Genomic DNA, 19,653 nt, shown 5'->3' with positions numbered 1-19,653 from the left:
GTAGAATCAAATTTTAAGTCTACAAATGGGTGGATTTTTACGTTAGGAGGAGTTGCGATCGCATGGGGATCAAAGAAGCAAACTTGTATACCTCATTCTACAATGAAATATGAGTTTATTGTTTTAGCAGCTACATGTAGAGAAATAGAATGACTTAGGAATTTGTTGGTAGCGTACCAATTTGGACCAAACTATTTCTTGTATTAACTACTTATTGTGATAGTAGGGCAACCTCGTGAGTAGCTACAAGCAAGATGTATAACAATAAATCAAGACATATTAGTTTAAGGCACAATTATGTGCATGAATTACTCAATAATGGTGTGATTACTTTTGAATATGTTAAATCTAGTCAAAATGTTAACAAAAGGCCTACCAAGAGATATGATTTATAAAACATCTATGGGAATGGGTTGAGGTCTATAAATTAAGTCGTCTACGATAAGAACCCAATCTTGAACTTGAAATATAGGCAATGTTCAATGGCTATCAACAAGTCAATAAAGTGATGATTGTCTAACATTGGATAATTGAAAGTAAATTATCCTTTTATACCCAATTCCAAAGAGATGTATTCTAGTGTTAATAGTTTCTAGAGTTTAAAGGATGAGTAGAACTCTTAATAAGTTCATAGACTAATTTTGTCGAAGTGAAACAGGATCACCTTAGATGAGCTTACCTACGTGAGAGTGGAAGTATGGCCGCTTCCTATAGTATCGACGATGCCTAGAACTCTCACGAAACTGGGATATTCACAAGGCTTTAAGAGTGCAAGCTAAATTAAAACACTTGGAGACTCAAAAAATAATTGCTTGAATTCTATCCTTCTAGTCTATTATAAGGTTATCAATTCAAGATACGTTTACTTATTACCTTGACATCGCTTTGATATAATTACACTAGGTGAGGGTTCAAGTTCAAAAGACATCTTCATCGAAATAATTTATTTTGTCCATATGCACAATAATTTTTTTAATTATTATTTCAAATAGTGAGGAAATGTTAGATTTTATTAAAATAATAAAATTATTTTTGGGTATTTTAAATAACAATGTAATCTTTTATTTTTCTTATACGTTTAAATAAAATCTTGTGCATTGATGAAAAAATGTCAACTCTTTGAAATATATAAAAAATGAAATATTAGAAGGTATTTTTTACGTAGAAGAAGACTAGCCGTTTTCTGTCTATTATATGACATTTGTTATGCAACTAGTCGTAGGAATGCATCATAAGTGGTTATAAAATAATTGATCTATCATATTTTAGAATAGATAAGAAAAATCAGAGCTTAGTATAGACATAAAGAGATTAGATTAAATTATAAACCTACAAACTGACATGAATTTACATAATTAGATATATTTTACGATAAAATTAATTTTATAATATGTCATATTATATCAAATTATATCATTTTAGAAATTATTAAAATATTTATGTTTTTCCATCCCACGTATTTCTTTTATCTTACTTAAACGAAGTGCAGCTCTCTTAGATGGTTCGGTTTGGCTATTGGGATTTTTTATCTCAAATACAAAATTCTCATATCATCATCATAATTTTTTTAAATTTCTATACAAAATATAATAAATAATTCAACTTTTTCTTAATTTTTTTAAAATTTAAAATAATAATAATATTAAAATATAATATTTTAATATTTAATTTTAAAACTCAAAATTTTTATCTAAAAAATCTCAGCAGCAAAATGGAAATCATCTCGAACCTAAAGCCTGCCAATCCCGACCCGGTCCCGACTGTTGCTGGCTGCGTCCGTACAGCTTTTGCGGTTCATCCTGTCCTTTTGGGCCTAATAAACAAATCTTTAATAAAGAAAGCCCAAAATAGTGTGGGAGGCCCAACCCAGTAGTGTCTAAAGTGAAACGGGCAGTAATTCCTAATGGCAGCAGTGATTGGGACTTTGCTCTTCGTAAAATCTAATTTCCCCCATTTCCTTCCATTCATTTGCTCGTTCGTTCATCCCCTGCAGCTGCACTGTTGCGAGGAACCCTCGTCGGCCATCCCAATATTGGAGGACCAAAAACCCGCAGTATACGCCTTTAATACAAGTCACAAAGCTCAACCCCACATGGACGCGTACCAGCAACCTCAGCGATACATGAGGCCCCCGCCACAGCCCCCGCCACTGCCGACGTCGGATCCCCACCACCAACAATTCCAACATCACCAGCAACCACCTCCGCCGTGGTTCTCCAACCAGTTTCAGTACCATCATTCCCAGTCCCCGTCACCGCCTCCTTTGCAGTGGGCTCCTCCGCCTCCTCCTCCTCCTCACTCGGACCATCTTCCTCCACCTGGTTCTGCTTATCCTACGCCCCCTCACCCTTACCCTGCGCACCCGCCACCCCTCCACCACCACAACCAGTTCCCTCCTCCTCCTCCCTCTCGCACCCACGTGCCTCCCCACCTCCCTCCTCCTCCTCCTCCTCCTCCTCCTCCTCATTCCCAGTTTCCCCAGTCTTATCCTCAGGCCAGCCAAGTAATCTCAACTCTCTCTCTGTTATTTAGCTTTAGTTTTGTTTTAATCTTGCCCTTTTTTATTCTCTAGGGTTTTACATTTCTTTATCAGTTTCATTCCTGTTCGTTTTGAATAAATTTTCTGAGTTAAGGATCCGGTTTTGAGTCACTAATTTGTATCTATCTCTAGAATCTCATGTTGATTGGTTCGCATTCATTTCTCTTTTGAGACGGCATGCTTTCGTACTAAAGCCCGTCGTTGGGATGATTGAGTAGCTTGCATATTTGACTGTTTTCTAACTCATCGTATTCTATTTTGCAGGACTGGGGCAGTACAAATTGGCCTCACCCTCAGGGTTGGAGTTATCCTGGTAAGCTTCTATATATTAATTGTTTCATCGTGTTCATATGGAAATGCATTGCGTCATTATCATTCCTCACGTTCTGCTCACTCTGTAACAACGTAAAATGGAAGATGCTAATTTTGTTTTCGATAGGTAATGATTAAAATAATTTTTATTTTTTATTTTATTTTTTTATTTTTATGTCGAGGAACCTCTCTAAGGTAAGGCCCTTTGGACCTATCATTGGAGAGTAAATCCCAATTCCGTGCACCGCAACTTCGAAAGTTTTCCTATACGGAATTGGTTAAATCGCTGGCTTTTCACCAGAGGGTGTGGCCCTAAAGTATTGTTTGCACCCATGAGGTGTTGAATCTTGGATCTTGGACCTTGAAGGGAGTAATAATTCAAAACCAAGGCCTTCACCACTTGGGCCAACCCCTTGGAGTTAACGATTAAAATATTATTAATAAGAATAGGTATAGCCCAAGTATACAGGGGGTATACAAGAGATAACACCTATCTAGGAAGAAAGAGAAAAAAGAAACTCATGAAATTTCAGGCCATTAAAATCTACACCTTTGGCCCAAAGAAAAAGAGTTCTAACAAATAATAATCTGATCTCCTCCATAGAATGCTCATTGTCTTCAAATGTCCTGCCATTTTGTTCCTTCCAAATGCACCATAGAAGACATATAGGAATCATTTTCCACAATGCTGAATTTTGTGGGATACCACCAAGATTTACCGAACAAGCCAAAAGCTTGGCCAATGTAGCATACATGACCCATGCTAGTTCTACCCTGCTGAATACTTTGACCCAAAGTGTTTTAGCAATATCGCAATGTAGTAGCAGATGGTCCACTGTCTCTCCATTTTGTTTACACATACAACACCATTCTACCACAATCACCCCACGTTTCCGTAGGTTATTTGTTGTCAGTATCGTCCCTAAAGTTGTTGTCCAGGCAAAAAAGGCTACCCTCCCCGCGGGCGGGGGGGGGGGGGGGGGGGGGGGGGGGGTTTGTTTTTCCAAATTTGTCTCCACGGAAATTGAGTAGGTTGCAAGTGTGTGAGGGCCTTATAGAATGAGAAAACTGAAAATGCACCTTTCCTGGTAGGTGTCCACTACAAAGTATCAGCTTGTTGAGTACTCAATCTCATGGAGTATAAAAGCTGGAAGAAATTCTTGAAGTTGCTGACTTCCCAATCTCGGGCCGCCCTAGTAAAGCTCACATTTGATTGGAATACATCCCCAACCCTTTCCATGAGTTCGGCCATTGAAACTTCTTTCTCACGTGCAATCATGAACACTTCAGGGGATAAGTCCTTGAGAGCTTTGTTGCCACACCATATGTTATGCCAGAACCTGATTCTTGAGCCATCACCCATCACAACTATAGTATGAATGCAAAGGCCCCCCACCCTCGCTTGATATGCTTCCATAGACCCACACCATAAGTCCTGCTCACCTCTTTAGAGCATCTGCCCCCCAACCCCACCACAGGCCTATGTATCTAGTTTGGTATTAGAGCGCCAGAGCCATTTCCCAAGCAAAGCCTGGTTGAACAATCTTAGATTTCGTACTCCCAAGCCACCAGAAGAGATTGGAGCACAAATCGTACCCCACTTTACCATATAAAATTTAAACTCATCCCCAAGACCGCTCCAAATGTAGCCACGATATAGTTTATCAATACGTGCTGCCACACTTGCAGGGATTGGGAACAATGATAAAAAATAGTTAGGTAAATTAGAGAGAGTACTTATAAAAAAAAATTAGATAGAGTACTTTTGATTAGAGTAATCCTACCCCCTTTTGACAAATATGACTGCTTGCAACCTACCAACCTTCGTTCAATCTTCTCAATCACTGCATCCCAAATAGTTTTAGCATGAGAGTTGGCCCCCATAGAAAGCCTAAGATAATTCATAGGGAATGAAGAGACCTGTAACACCCCGTTCCCGTAGAATAGAGACGTTACTAACATACATGATAAAATGTCCGATAAAGAGACTCAATATTTTGAAATACCTCATTTATTGGAAAACTTAATTGAAAAGAACATAAATAGTCTTTGAAACTTGAAACTGAAAATAAAGTAAAACATAAGCTAGTCTTAAACAAGACTGGTTATTGAAATGACGTAAAAGAAAGCTTAATCCTTGTGTAAAAGACACTTATTCCTCTCTAAGTCTTTATACTTGAACTACTCCTTGCCATCCAGCTCTGCATCAAGTGCTTCTGCTTTGCCATCAAATGTTGGAGGGTGCTAATGCGTAAATTGGTTTAGGGTGCAGCCGACCCTGGGATTCTTGACTCCTAAGCCTTGATCATCAGCAAAGTATCGAAGGAGTCTGGTGGCAGCAGCAGCCAACATCTCAGGCTCATTCGGTGGTGGTTCTGTGGAGCCTTCAGGGTGCTCATTACGCCTAGTAACCGATGCCATTCTAACAACATTGTTCATGCAATGAGTATAACTAATACAATCATTCAGCAATCAAGCACTCAATCAAACAAGGCAATAATTAAAACATAATCATAAAGATCCTTGTGAACTTCGAGCTGGCAAGAGTCATTCTAGGTATTTTCTATCCTAAACTCATTTCTTAAAAAAAAAGTCTACAGAATCTCTCGACCTGGCTCTGATATCAATTGTAACGCCCCAATGGAAGGCCTAAACCACATGGCTTATACTCTAAAAGGACTAGTCAATGATACAATTGGAGCCCCGTTAGAACCTTATAAAAAGCAAGAAATTTTCCTTCCTAAGCAATGTGGAATCCCATACACCACCTATCCTTATCTTATCATATGGGGGTATCACAAAACCTGACAACCAAGAGTGTTCGCTAGTGACTGCATATTACGAACATTGCCAACGGAAACTATTTCTGACTTGGATAAATTTTCTTTCAACCCCGAGACTGCCTCAAAGCGAAGTAGGAGTACCCTTAGTGCATGAATCTGGTTTAGATCTGCCTCGCAAAAAATAAGTGTATTATTTACAAACAATAAATGGTATAAATGGATAGTACCTTGATGTGTATCACCAACCAAGAAACCAGTCAAGAAGCCACTGTTAACCATCATTGACATCGTTTTGCTAAATGCCTCCATTACTATGACAAAAAGGAGTGGGGACAAGGGATCCCCTTGCCTTAGGCCTTGGGAACTGCTAAAAAGGCCAATTGGAAAGCCATCCACCAAAATTGAGAACCTCGCCATTGATTTGCACCATCTAATCCATGTACGCCACCTCTCCACAAAATCACATCTCCTAAGCAAGTATAACAAAAAGTCCCAATTGACATGATCATAGGTTTTCTCCCTGTCTAACTTACACAAGAGACCCCTCTTGCCCGCTTTAATTTGACTATCAAGGCATTCGTTAGCTATAAGAACTAAATCCAGAATCTGTCTCCCCCATATAAATGCATTTTGCGGTTTCATAATGATCCGCCCCAACACACTACTCAGTTGGTTTGCGAGGACCTTGGATATAATCTTATATACCCCATTCACAAGGCTAATGGGCCTATAATCCCTAACCTCCGAAGCCCCCCCCCCCCCCCCCCCCCCCATATTCTTCTTGGAATAAGTGCAATAAAAGTGGCGTTGAGGCTTTTCTCAAATTTCCCAACCGAAAAGAATTCATGAAATACCTTAATTAGTTCCTCCTTCATCACTTCCCAGTAGGTTTGGAAGAAGCCCATAAAAAAGCCATCTGGCCCTAGTACTTTATGTTTTACCATCTTTTTTACCACTTCATGAACCTCAGCCTCCTCAAATGGCCTCTCCAACCAGGTGACATGTTGCTATTCAATGGACTAAAAAACTAGCTCATCAATCTTCGGCCTCCACTCCTCAGGTTCGGTAAATAACTGCTCAAAATAGCCAGCCACATGATCTTGGATCACCGGGATCTCCGTACGAACAACTCCATCAATATTCAACATCTCAAAAGCATTGGTTTGCCTATGAGAGTTTGCCATTCTATGAAAGAACTTTGTACTACGATCACCTTCTTTCAGCCACAAAGCTTGTGATTTTTGCCGCCAAGAAATCTCCTCCCATAGGGTGAGCCTTTCTAGTTTCGAGATCAGTTTTGTCATCCGAACAAGATCATCCGCTGAGGATGGTTCTCTTCTGAGCCCTTTCAAGCTTCTCCAGTAGTGACTTATTGCGTTTACCTATATCACCAAAAACCTGCACATTCCAAAGCTTAAATTTTGTTTTTTTCAAAATTTTCAGCTTACTTGCAAGAATGAAACTAGGAGTGCCTTGAATCTGGTAGGAGGACCACCATTGTCTAACCTGTTCCACAAAACCTTCCTTCTTTAACTACATATTCTCAAATTTAAAGTATCTTTTTCCTCATTGAATTCCCCCACAATATAACAAAATAGGGAAATGATCAAAACAAAGGCGAGGCAATCGTTTTTGACATACCTCTGGGTAATGAATTTCCCATTCCAGGGAGACTAAAAACCTGTCCAATCTCATTGTCCCAACCACGACTGATTATTGGACCATATGAAGGTACCACCCATAAGAGAAAGATCCATCAAACCCAGCTCAAATATACAGTTTGAAAAATTCACCATGGCTGCTCGTAACCTACTGTCTCCTGATCTTTCACTAGGGAATCAGACAACATTCAAATATCCACCAATGCACCACGGCAAACCCCACCAGCTGTGTAACCTAGCCAACTCCTCCCAAAGAAGGGTTCTACTACTGTCCATTGTTGGCCCATATAAACCAGCAAAGGCCCATCTAAAGTTATCCTCCACATTTCGAAATGAAACAACCACTATGTACTCCCCAACGTACTCCACTATTTTTGTCACCGCCCTTCTATCCCACATGACTAGTACTCCACCTGATGCTTCATTCGAAGCCAGAAAGACCCAATCTACATAAAGACAACTCCACATGCTTTTGACCATTCTTCGTGAAATATATTCTCCATCATGGTTTATTGCAAACACGCAATATCTGCCTTCCACTCTGGGAGTAAGCTTCTTTTTTTTTTTTAATTATTATTATTATTATTTTTTTTATCCGTAGGCGCTTATTTATGTTGTTAAGCCCTCGGACATTCCATTATAAAATCTTTTGCTTCATGGAGATAAAATCGACCCCCTTCCTCTTGGTACTTCTCGACTTGAGTCCTCGTAATTGATAGACCACATCAATCTCTTGAGCGCCCGCTGTTTTTTTGCACTAGATTTCTTATTCCTGTTGTTTCCAACTTCAATGGTAGTTAACAAAGCCATAAATTGTTCTTCAAAACCTTTACAATCAATGCCCACACAGTGCTGTATTTCTTTTACTTTATTCATAACCCAGTCCATACAGTGTTTCGCCAAGGAGGTACAGACTTCAACGGAATGGGCTCCCCATCTATCTAGTGCCCCCTTCGATGCCACCAAGAGACCCACCTCCTCTTCAGTAGATGGAGACCTACATTCCAGATCATTGATTTTGCATAGAGGATTTGTCGACTATAATGTTTCCACATTAACTTCCCCAACACCATCAACCATCACTAATTCCACTTCCCCGCCCTCTATGCCTTCCGGCTCATTTTGTCCACCCTCTGTAAGATCATAGTTAGCATGCATGAAAGAACTTGAGGTATCCACCATAGGCTGGCCCGTCGGCGGAGATTCCCCCATGAGAACCAACCCCTCTTCCTCTCTGCTCCCCGTCGGAGTCGTTTGTTCACTCCTTGCCAAGAAAGAGTCGGCAATCGTGATGGGTTCATGAGAAAACGCATTTGCTAACGAGAATGTCCTCACCAACGACGTATCAGGCATCACCTCCACTGTCGATGGGTCCATTGTCTGCGAGGAGACCACCGGCAACCTTGCTGACTCTGATGAAGGGTGCCCACTTGACGATGGGCTTGCAGATAGTGGATCTCGTCTCCTCTAGACCGAGCCCACCATTTGTTGATGGTTCGAAAGGCTCAAAGGGATCAGCCTAGGTCTTGTGCCTGAGCCCATTTTCTACATCCCTTTATCCTAATGTGCCCCCTTTGAAATGGCCCACCTGATGCAGCCCTCCTGCATTGCCCATCTCTTGAGTGAGGCTAGTATCATTCACACTCAGGCCCATTTCAATAGCCCTTTGCTCCAAGCCCACCCCCACAACACTATTCTCTTTTTCTATGCGAATTAAAAAGTCCACTCTACTATGAAGGAAGCAGAGTTGGTCCTTCACGTCCAGAAGCGCAGAGAGTACGCTCGCCATTGCCGGGCCCACATCTGGCCTGCCATAGCCACCATTCCTCTGGACAGTGCCTATCCCTATTTGTATGAGGATCTCTATACCCCTGACCATTACCCAAATTTGTAGAGGCTCCTCTTGGACCTTCCCTGGTACCACTATCTCCACCCTTATCACTGGGTTGTGCCGGCTTTGATGGTACCCCAAAGCCTCCCTATAGGAGCGATGTTGCTGCTAAGGCACCGCCACCGTAGATACTTTACCCCTGTTATGGTTCATCCCTTTTCCTTTGTAAACGAAATCCCATAGCACCTCCATCATCTTCTCCCATCCCTTCCCTTCCACCTCATCTAGTACAATGATGAGACTGCGCCTGCTGCCACCACCATATTCCACTATTGCCATGCATCGACCGCGAGTGTTAGAGCACCTCTGTGTGATGAAACTATGGTTCCCTTCATGTACCGTGGAATAAAAATCCTTTGCTGCACCCCTCAAACAGTCCTCCATTGCTTTGGCAAGCCATTTCACCATGGACAATACCAACTCATCTTATTCATGACCTTCCAACTTCTCTCATTGATGAGGAGTGAGCTTCCTTCCTTAAAAAATGAAAACACCTATGATTCAACTAGTATATGTTTCGGAATAATGATCACCCCTATAACACCAAAATCATCGAGATCTCAGAAGAAGAGACATTATAGAAGAAAAGTCTGATAAAGGGTAGAGAGAATACGAGCATAAGCCTTTAGTGCAGATATGAGGCAGATTCAAAGAACAGAACAGATGGATATTGAGAGGAACATGGTATCCCAAGAGTTACAAATTACGAAACCCAACTGCACCTCGGTGGCCCAAGAAAGTACGATCGGCGATTTTTGTGCAAGATGGCGATGGAGTTGGCTTGATTTTCGGTGACACGGAGAATTAGAGCCTTCTCTCCTCCATCACCGGAGAACATCTCGGTACCGGAGTACTCTTGGCCAACGGAGCTGTCAATGCTAGGGCTGCGCCACCACGCACTAGGCACACGAGAAAGACGCACTCTCTCTCTCTTATGTATTATATTGTAATGCAAAACAACGCCTTATAGTTAGAAATCAGCTCCGTAAATGGAAGGTTGACATTGTATGTTTGCAAGAAACAAAAGATGCTAATTTTCTATCAAAGTAGGCATAATTTTAATATCTTTGCTATTGAATGATCTCCAATTTGTGTCTTGACTGGCGTGGCAGTTGCTTGAATTGAAAATTATGGAATTTTAGCTATTATGTTCTGAAAAGACCGAGAAGAGGATTGTTGGTGACTAAGTAATGATGCATATAGCATATTTAAATGCTAAATTTGCAAGTGTTTGATTTGGTTGATATCTGTCGTTTTCAAAATTTTTCAGTTGGTCACATAGAAACAACGCATAAAATATAGTGCTTTACCTTTGTTAATAATTTCAAGTGGAATGCTATACATGTTGAAGGTGCTGGTGGACAGCATATATGCTGTGTTAGAGTTATCGGGATTTTTTTGTCAAGTAATTGAAGATTTTATCAGTATTTCTAGGCTCTTATATTTATAATTTGGGTCACATGTCCCCGTCTATGCTGTCTTTGCAATCTTGATCTTGCATAATCATCTTGAGCTTCATTTATTTAGTTGTAGAGAGCCAATGGTCTTTTTGGCCATATGGCATCTATTTCCATACCAAAGGGTGTATTAACAATGCAAGGAAGACCTAAGCTACATCAGTCCATACTCTAAAAGAATTAGCTGATGTTAAAATTGGAATGTTTTGAAATCATTATAAAGGGCTTAGACTTCTTCTTCTTAAGCAATGTGAGATCTCATTCACCACATTTCTTTACACAATCCGATATATTGTAATCTCCCCACTCAAATTTCCAATGTCCTTGTCAGGTTATATCATCATAGTCCCACACTTCTAGTTGGGATTGGCTTTGATACTATGCAATGTAAGGCCCAAACTACATGGCCTATACTCCAAAAAGACTAGTCAATGATACAATTGGTGCCCCATTAGAACTTTATAAAGAGCAAGAACTTCTCATTCCCAAGCAATGTGGGATCTCATATACCACTTACCCTTATCCTTATCATATGGGGTATCACAATCTATCCCCCTTAAATTCCCTACATTCTTGTTGTGTCAGTCTGTCTTAGGTCGGCTTAAGTCTCACATTTCTGGGTTGGGATGGACTTAGACATTTCATTCATCACCTTTCTATACACAATCTGAGATATTATAATCTCCCCAACATCCTTGTCGGGCTATTTCATCATAGGTGGCACAACTCAAATCCCATATTTTTAGTTAGGATTGGCTTTGATATCATATGTAACGACCCAAGGAAGGCTCAAGCCATATCTGAGCCCATACTCCGAAAAGGGTAGCAACTATGTAGTGGCGTAGGTTTATGGCAAAAGTTCCACAGAGAGAGAGAGACTAAGGCCTCATTTGGGGTTTCAGATGAAACACAAACCATCTGAGGTGGTTTTGTACAGCCAAAGTTGCTTGTATATCCAAATGTCTTATAAAACACTAAATGGGAGTATTTCAGTTCATCTCATGGTGTCTTTGAACTATTCATTGATTGAACAAGTCACAAAGACCGAGACTCTCATATCAATTTTTTTACCGAGACTCATATCAATTTTTTTTTTTTCTTTCTTTTCTTTTTCTTTTATTTCCCTGCTTTTTCGTGTTACAATTGGAGACCCTTGGAAGCTAGAGGGTTTGAACTTCTCCCTCCCATGTGGGATCCCATTTACCACATTCTTATGCACAATCTAGGGTATTATAATCTCCTCTCTCAAAACCCTGACATCCTCACCATGCCATTCTATCCATCGTAAGTGGCACGATTCAATTAGCACACTTCCAGTTGGGTTAACTATGATATCATTTGTAATGATCCAAGGAACGTTCAAGGCACATTGGCGCTATGCGCCAAAAGAACTAGTTGAGGTTATAATTGGACTCCCTTGGAAGCATTATAAAGAGCTTGAGTTGCTCCCTCCCAAGCAATGTGGGAATTGGGATCTCACTTTCCTATACACAATCTGGGGTATTACAGGTGGAGAGTGAAGTCATTGGCTCAATCTCATCCTGTTGTGAGAGTTGTGTTATGAATAAGAAAGGAATAATTATTTTGCTTTAGTGAATATTCATTTCATTGAAATGGCATGTGATTAATTGCAAGGCTTGTGACACCCAAGTATGTATTATTATGGTGTGTCCACACATATTCAGAAGACACCATACTGGGAGACAGCCAGTTTGGATGAGAACAGATGTAGGTTGTTTGAGAGATGATGATTTTGTACAAATAATCTTTTTTCATGTAATCCTCACTGCTTTATCTTAACCGTGTAGACATTGGGCTCTATTGTGTTTACTTGATTACACCGTTGTATCAGTGAGGCTGCAGAAAAGAGTAATTTAAGATGTGTTTTATGCATTTAAAGTGGTGATGGTAATTATACATAGTACTTGCTATGGGATCATAGTTAAAATCTTATTTATAAAAAGATATTTGCTAATCCCAATCGTACATATAAGCAGTCGAACCTGCAATTCGAAACATAATGTGCAATTGATGTATGATACTGCTGCTTATTATTTGAGGGTAGGCCATATTTTACTTTTTGAGTAAGAAATTTGTTAAGTTCATACTTACCAAAAAATTTTATTAAGTTCATCAATAATTGACATTTTGGTTTAACTTATTAAAAAAGTTGACGTTTTGGTTTAAATTTTCATGTTTATATAATGCAGCCCATAATAATGAAGAAGATTGGGCTGCCAGGGCTCGAGCATGGGCAGATGCTAAAACCGCAATGGAGAATCAGCATTCACAATCACAGTTTACACCAGTTGGCAGGGTGGAAGATCAAAGTCATTATTATGATCAGTATCCACAAGCCGTTGATGCTCATTACCCTGATATTCAAGATCAGTCTCTTTCTGCTCCAAGCTATCAACAGTTTCCAGTGTCAGGTGCACCTCTTCACGAGCCATCAATAGTTTATTCCCAGGAGATTGCATCCATTGGCTCTGACCTATCTTCTTATGTTCCAGATACGCGTCTACCTTACAATATTAGAGATGGGACATCGGCTGGAGATTCAAGTGCTGTATTTCATCATCAAGGAAACATACTCACAAGTTCATCTGTTCATCAGCAGGAGGTACCTTCTAGTTATTCTTCTATTACAGGTAATAATTCACTTAGCATATTGAGTTTGTACATGAAACTTGTGTTAAAGAACTGCTGCTATGGAACCCTCTTTTACTAATTTTTTATTTTTATTTTTTTTATTGGCACCGTGCGTCTGGGAACAAAGGAACCCTCTTTAGTAAATACTTCTATGGTACTGTATTAATTTATAACTGGGGCCTTATAGAGACCTCTTACCTTCTTTAGTTATTATTTTATGTTTCCACTTTAATCACAGCTTCTGCTGTAGTTAAGATGAGAAGCAATACATAATTTCATTACAGGATGCTACATCGCTGATCTTGCGATCACATCAAAAGTATAAGTCTAAGAAGCCAGGATTTGTCTGCTTACCTTTATGTTGTGGATTCTTGATAGCCTTCTGAACTTCATCAACACCCCGTCCCCCTCTTCCCCCCAGTATGCATCCACACATGACCCATTTTATTTGCTTTTTGACTACTTACTTAATTGGCAGGTAAAGAAGATAAAACAGATCAAAATGAGCAGTCGTACAAACTGTTGTCTCTGCCAAATTCCTCAGCTCAGGAGGGACAGCACCATTTACCAATGCCTGTACCCTTCACATATGGCAATCAATCAGCTGATGCCACAACCAATCTTGCTGATCAGCCTTTAGATTTTGCACCTAGATTTAACCGTGATCGTGATCAACATATGCAATCCACTTATTCTCATCATGATTCAGTTGGACCTGTAAGAAGCATCGACCCTCACTCAATAAATAGCTGGACTCCCCCTATTACACCTGGTTTGGTTTATCCTTCAATTTCTCCAGATATTACATCAGGGGCACAGGTCTTGATTCTGGCTTCCTGAGTTGTCCAATTCTTGAGCCTTCATGTGACTATGCTGACATTTGTTTCATTTAGCAGCATGATCCTTCCCTGGCAATACAGTCTCCTGTTCCTCGACATGTTGCCCCTCCATTTGGAACGTTCCATGGACCAGGTCAGCCAGCAATTCCATCTGGTGGTATACCCTTTGCTCTCAGTACAGGACCTGCACTTCATCCTACCACAGCTTTCTCTGGTGATGCATATGGAATTTCTACTGTTTCTGAACGCCCTAAAAAGGTAATCTTCTTCAGCCTTCATTATTAAACAGTGAGAGAGTTAAAATTTGCCTTTTTTGGAATTTTTTTCCAGCCTTCAGTACCTAATTGGCTTAAAGAGGAAATAAAGAAAGCAGTCATTACAAGTTCTTCTGTGGACCATCCTAAGGAGGTAACACAATCTGTTGAGGATGAAGGTATTGATAAATCTATTGGGAAGGGTGACCAGGCAGATAGCAAAAGCATTGATTCTTCTAGGTCAACTGAAGAAGAAGAAGATGAGGTTCTATTCTGTTAACTTTTTCACATCTCAATACTTCAGGTTGATTTAAAAAGATGATTGATTTTCTGTTTTTTATCTTCTGGTGAATGTTTTTTTTTTCATACCATGAGAAGTCCTTTCCATTACTTCTTTCGTGAATTTTTCTTCATTGTGATATAACTATTGTTTGCTTATTGTTTGTCTTTTGTTCTTCATAAGCCATAGTTTTGCTCTGTGTAGGATGATGTGGAAGCAGAAAGAACTGCAGCTATTAACCAGGAAATAAAACGTGTGCTAACTGAAGTTCTTTTAAAGGTTACAGTTGCTGAAGTGTGATGGTGTCTTATTTAGTTTCTGTCTTCTGTAGTTCTAATTGTTATGATTTTTATTAGGTTACTGATGAGCTGTTTGATGAAATTGCCACTAAAGTTATTGGTGAAGATGATCTAACAGTCAGCGGTAATTGGATCTCGACCTCCAACTTTTCTTATCAGTTTCAATATCTAGTGCTGCTAGCTGTGAAGTATAATTTTCTGCCATTTGAAAAAACTTGACTATGATGTAACAGTTGAGCAGAACACTATCACTTCCAATCATAAGGAATCGCCATCATCTCTGTCGGCAGTTCCAGTTACTAAGGCAACTGCAAAAGTTCTAATTCCCGCATCTGCAAAAGATTCTAACACTAAAATTGTCGGTGAAAAATCTAGTTCCAGCTCCCCAGGAGATATTTTAGGGCTTGGAAATTATGCTTCTGATGATGAAGATGGAGATGATGAAATCCGAAGCTCAAGTCTAACAAATTCCAATCAGCAGTCAGGCATTAAAACGCTTACCGAAGATACGCATGATGCTGCTGAGAATGGAATCTCTAAACTTCTTCAAGAGCACGGCAGAAGTAAGAAAAATATGGAGAGTGGCATGGGCAAAACCAGTTCCATTGAACCCAAAAACAACAATGGTGCTGCTGTTAGTGAGTTGAATGATAATAGGGTGGATGGGGGTCTAGGCCGTGCTTATTCTTCCAAGGTGATCTCTGAAGATGGTGATGAAGGAATTGCTGTTGGTGGGAAAATGCTAGTTGGAACCAATGGCTCAAAGAACACTGTGGGAGTAATGGAATCTGGACAACCTGGAGAGTATGTTAGTTTTAAGAAAACATCAACTAATGATCCCCAACACAGTGAAACAGGAATGAAGTTAGATAAAAGTGATCGACAGGAAAGTAAAAAGAGTTCTGGGAAAGATTTTGTCAAGGAGGGGGAGGGTAGTAAGATCAAGGCGGATGCAAAGGGAGAGGAGAAACGTAGGAGACCAGATGAAAGACATCCAAGAAAGGATAAAGCAGATGATTGGAATGGGCCAAAGGAGCGAATTAAAGAGCCAGGGGAAAGAGCCAAGCAATCTGAGGCAAGAAAAAAGTCTGACCATCTTGACATCAGGGAAGACAGGAAAGAAGCAGAGAGATTCCATCGGGGTAGTGCTAAAGAAGATACCAGTAGAAAAAGAGAACACAGAAAGAATGAGGAGGAAGATAGGTCACGAAAAAAGAATGCAAGTGAGTCAAGCAGGCACAAGAGAAGACGTTCTTCTTCCATTAGCAGTAAAGGTAGAAACAGCAAGGACATCTCTGTTAGTCATGCCAATAATTCAAGTGATGAAGCCTCTGATGATTCTAAAAGGTTCGCCATTACAATCTTCTTACTCTGCCTCTTGTCTTCAGTTGTGTTAAGTGGTCCTTATCTGCAGTCATATACTGCAGGAAGATGCAATCAAGGAAACGGAACACATCACCATCACCTGTCAGGTCTAGGGGAAGGTACCCATTTATCAAAATCCCTATGCTTTTGTTCAGGTTTACAAATGTCAAGGGGCTGTTAAAAAATCCTACCGACATCAAACCGACCCCATTCTATTTTACTTAATTTTTAGGAAAAACAACTTGATATCATCACCTAGGAAATTAAATGTAAGACATTAGCATGTTGATTTATTGGTACAAGGAAAAAAATTTGCAATCTTTTTGTTAAACTTCCGTTTAATGTTTAAGTGCCTGGCATAATATTTGTTTTTACTTAACTTTTAATACAATGCCTGATATATACTTTGAATATTTCCTTTGAGGCAAACTCTTTGTGGTCTCAAAGGATGGTTGAAGCAAACTGTAATAGTATGCTGTTAATCACATATACGATGAAGGCAGCTTAATAATGTGACTGATTAAGCTTGCAATTCTGTTTTTGGTGTGGGTGATCCTGTTAGGTCAGAAGTCTGCATAATGATAGTGATCTATAGGTTCAATTTAGGTGAAGTTTCTTGTATCATTTTCTAGTTGCTAGCCTGTAACTAGGTGTTTTCATTTGTTTACTTCCTGTGAACTTGGGCAATGCCTATTTACATTTTTTTGGTAAGTAAAAGTAACTTTGTTAATGAGAATGAAATAGGCGTTACCCACGCCTATTTACACGTTTCAATAAAATCTTATTTTACCTATCCAAAAAAAAAGGTGAAGTTTTATTTCTACATTCCATTCTGTGGAGACTGCTATTTATGCAAAAGCTTGCACATAGATATGTAATAATGAGGATAATTGGGTGCTTCAGTTTTTAGAATATGCTTTCCCCGTGAGACTTTTAAGGTCTGCACTTAAGTCTTGCTTTCTGCCTATTTTCAGGGAACACACCCTAAATTTTAACATTAGCCTTTTTGTGTATGAAGCTTCTAATCTTTGCCCTTGCTACTTTTTAGTTCCTGTGTAGGTGTTGACTAATCTAAGTTATTCTTTGCACGCAGCTCTTGAAATAGTGTTTTTATTTATTATTTATTTTTATTTTAAATCAAGCAGCTCTTGAAATGGTTAAATGACAAAATATTAACTGTGCTAACTGACCATTCTCTTGCATCTTTCATATTTGGTTGGGATAACCTAGTTGAGTTGAGTTGACAATTTTCTAAGGTTTGATATATTTGTTAATTCATTTTTTTAAGTAGTCGAGGAATTTATTAGAGAACAAAGAAGGCATATCCCAAGTACACAAGAAGTATGCAAGATTAACTAGAAATAGAAAAAGAGACAAGAAAATCATGTAAACTCAGCCTATTAAAATTTATAAAAGCTGTCCAAAAGAATATGGTATTGAAAATGGAAGTTTTTAGCTCCTTTATCATTCGTTTGGGATCCTCAATTTCTATCAGTAATCATACTGAAGAAAATCATACTATTAGTTCCTTTCAAGTGACTGTCAGTTCTCTCTACTGATTCTTTCCCCCTCCCTTTGCCTCTATTTTTATCTGGCTGCAAACAGTATGTTGGCATATGCACTTGTTTATTTCTGAACACTCACATCAGTCGTGAAAATCTAGTTATAGCTGCAAGGCAGGTTTCCCCTCGGGATTAATTTATAGAGGAGACTGATTGTTACTGAATTTGGAGCGTTTCTCCAGTTCATTAATCCTTTATTAATATCATTTGTACTGCTTTCAATGCTGCTGATTATGGTGTTATCTTTTTGTTGCATTCTTTAATCTAATTGATATCTAGGAAATGTATTTAGTAGTCAGGTGTAGACAACAAACATCGAGTGGTTTCACTTTGATGCATCTGTCACATATTGTTTGTTATGTCTGCTAGGCTACTATCATAGTAACGGGAGATTTTTATTTGATTTCAATTCTTAATAAATGTGAAAAATGCGTTCTCTGGAAAAGATTTATCTTGTTCATTGGTGGATCTGCAGTTTTTCTTGAGGATTAGCAATATTCACTCTTTTTTGGATTGATCCCTATTGATGTTTTAATTATCTCATTCTAATTTCTATATCATAAACAGAAAATGCTATGCTAAACAGGCAAATTCTTATCAAGTTTGACTATGTAAAAGGTTGAACGTTTCTCTCCTGAATTACATTTATATAACTCACGAAATTAGTATGATGGATGTTTTCATTTCTAGACAAGTTTCGCGGTCCCCGCATAGCAAGCATTCTCAGCGCAGGCATTCTCCCTACTCTTCTCTTGATACCACCAGGTATATCTCTTAGCTTAAGATATTATTAATATTGTTGTGACATACACTCCCATCATCATAGCAAATAAGCAACTCAGGTGAAAGAGTCAGGCTTGTGAATTATCTCCCCACATTATTTAGTCCATTTATTTCACTAATTTAAATGCAGGGGAAGAAGGTCAAGGTCCAAATCACCTGTTCGGAGGCATAGATAATCTGAGAGGAGCCCTCCAGATCATAGGCACTTTTAGGCTCGAGTTCACTCATATCAGTGCATAGTCATGGTGGTTGACTGATGTACTTGGTTACTCCAGACATCGTGTTGGTGTATGTCAAGGGTAAGTTAAGCTCGAGTTCACTAATATCGGTGCAGAGTCATGGGTTTGAGTGATGTACTCGGTTACTCTGGACACCATGATAGTGTATGTTGAGGGAAGTTAAGCACGTCCTGTAATATCTTTGTTGGTCAGATAGATGAATGGAAAGTACATGTTAGACGGGTTAATGATGGATCAAGGTTGGCAGATGTTGTGTTTTCACGTCTTGGCTCCCCTGCTCCTGGAGAAGTTTCTATTACAGTTTTGTGGCCTTATCTTTGCATATTTTCTAGAGGTATCATCTGTAATTGTATCCCCTGAAGTGTATTTTATTTTGATTTTGATTCGTTAGGTTGTGGTATTTATTCTGAGACACTACCATCCGGTTAAGAGGAATGGTAGCCTGTAACTTGTACAAGTCACAAGACCTAATTAACAGACTGAGTTGTACCAGTCACAAGAGCAATTATTAACAGACTGAGTGAGCCCGAGCCGCTTCCCTCTAGCATTTAAAACTAATCTTCCCCCACCCCAACCCATACACCGTTTGCCACCAAAGGGAGGAGCTCTCTACTACTCTCTCTCTCTCTCTCTCTCTCTCTCTCTCTCTCTCTCTCTCATTTTGTACTTGTTTTGGGAGTTAGATCATCCATGCTCCTCCCACAACATCAGAATCGTTCTGTTGATCTCCTTGAGTC

General features: G+C 39.5%; 1 protein-coding gene across 2 annotated transcripts; it reads left to right on the top strand.

The window, feature by feature from the left end:
* The first annotated feature begins 1,882 nt into the window (after window positions 1-1,882).
* On the top strand, window positions 1,883-19,408 carry LOC122310814. 2 transcript variants are annotated; one of them, XM_043124969.1, is made up of 13 exons: window positions 1,883-2,503; window positions 2,804-2,852; window positions 12,854-13,075; window positions 13,157-13,294; window positions 13,774-14,114; window positions 14,192-14,392; window positions 14,465-14,653; window positions 14,873-14,947; window positions 15,025-15,091; window positions 15,201-16,314; window positions 16,395-16,451; window positions 18,585-18,659; window positions 18,808-19,408. In XM_043124969.1, the coding sequence occupies exons 1-13, from the start codon at window positions 1,904-1,906 to the stop codon at window positions 18,851-18,853; spliced, it is 3,174 nt and encodes a 1,057-aa protein (XP_042980903.1). In that variant the 5' UTR covers window positions 1,883-1,903; the 3' UTR covers window positions 18,854-19,408. The 2 variants fall into 2 exon arrangements, with proteins under 2 accessions (XP_042980903.1, XP_042980902.1); XM_043124968.1 differs by having other exon boundaries at window positions 14,189-14,392.
* The last annotated feature ends 245 nt before the right edge of the window (window positions 19,409-19,653 follow it).

Source organism: Carya illinoinensis, chromosome 5, assembly GCF_018687715.1.
Source record: "Carya illinoinensis cultivar Pawnee chromosome 5, C.illinoinensisPawnee_v1, whole genome shotgun sequence".
NCBI classification, from domain to species: domain Eukaryota; kingdom Viridiplantae; phylum Streptophyta; class Magnoliopsida; order Fagales; family Juglandaceae; genus Carya; species Carya illinoinensis.
Note: the sequence above shows the minus strand (reverse complement) of the source record. Positions and strands in the feature narration are given on the sequence as shown.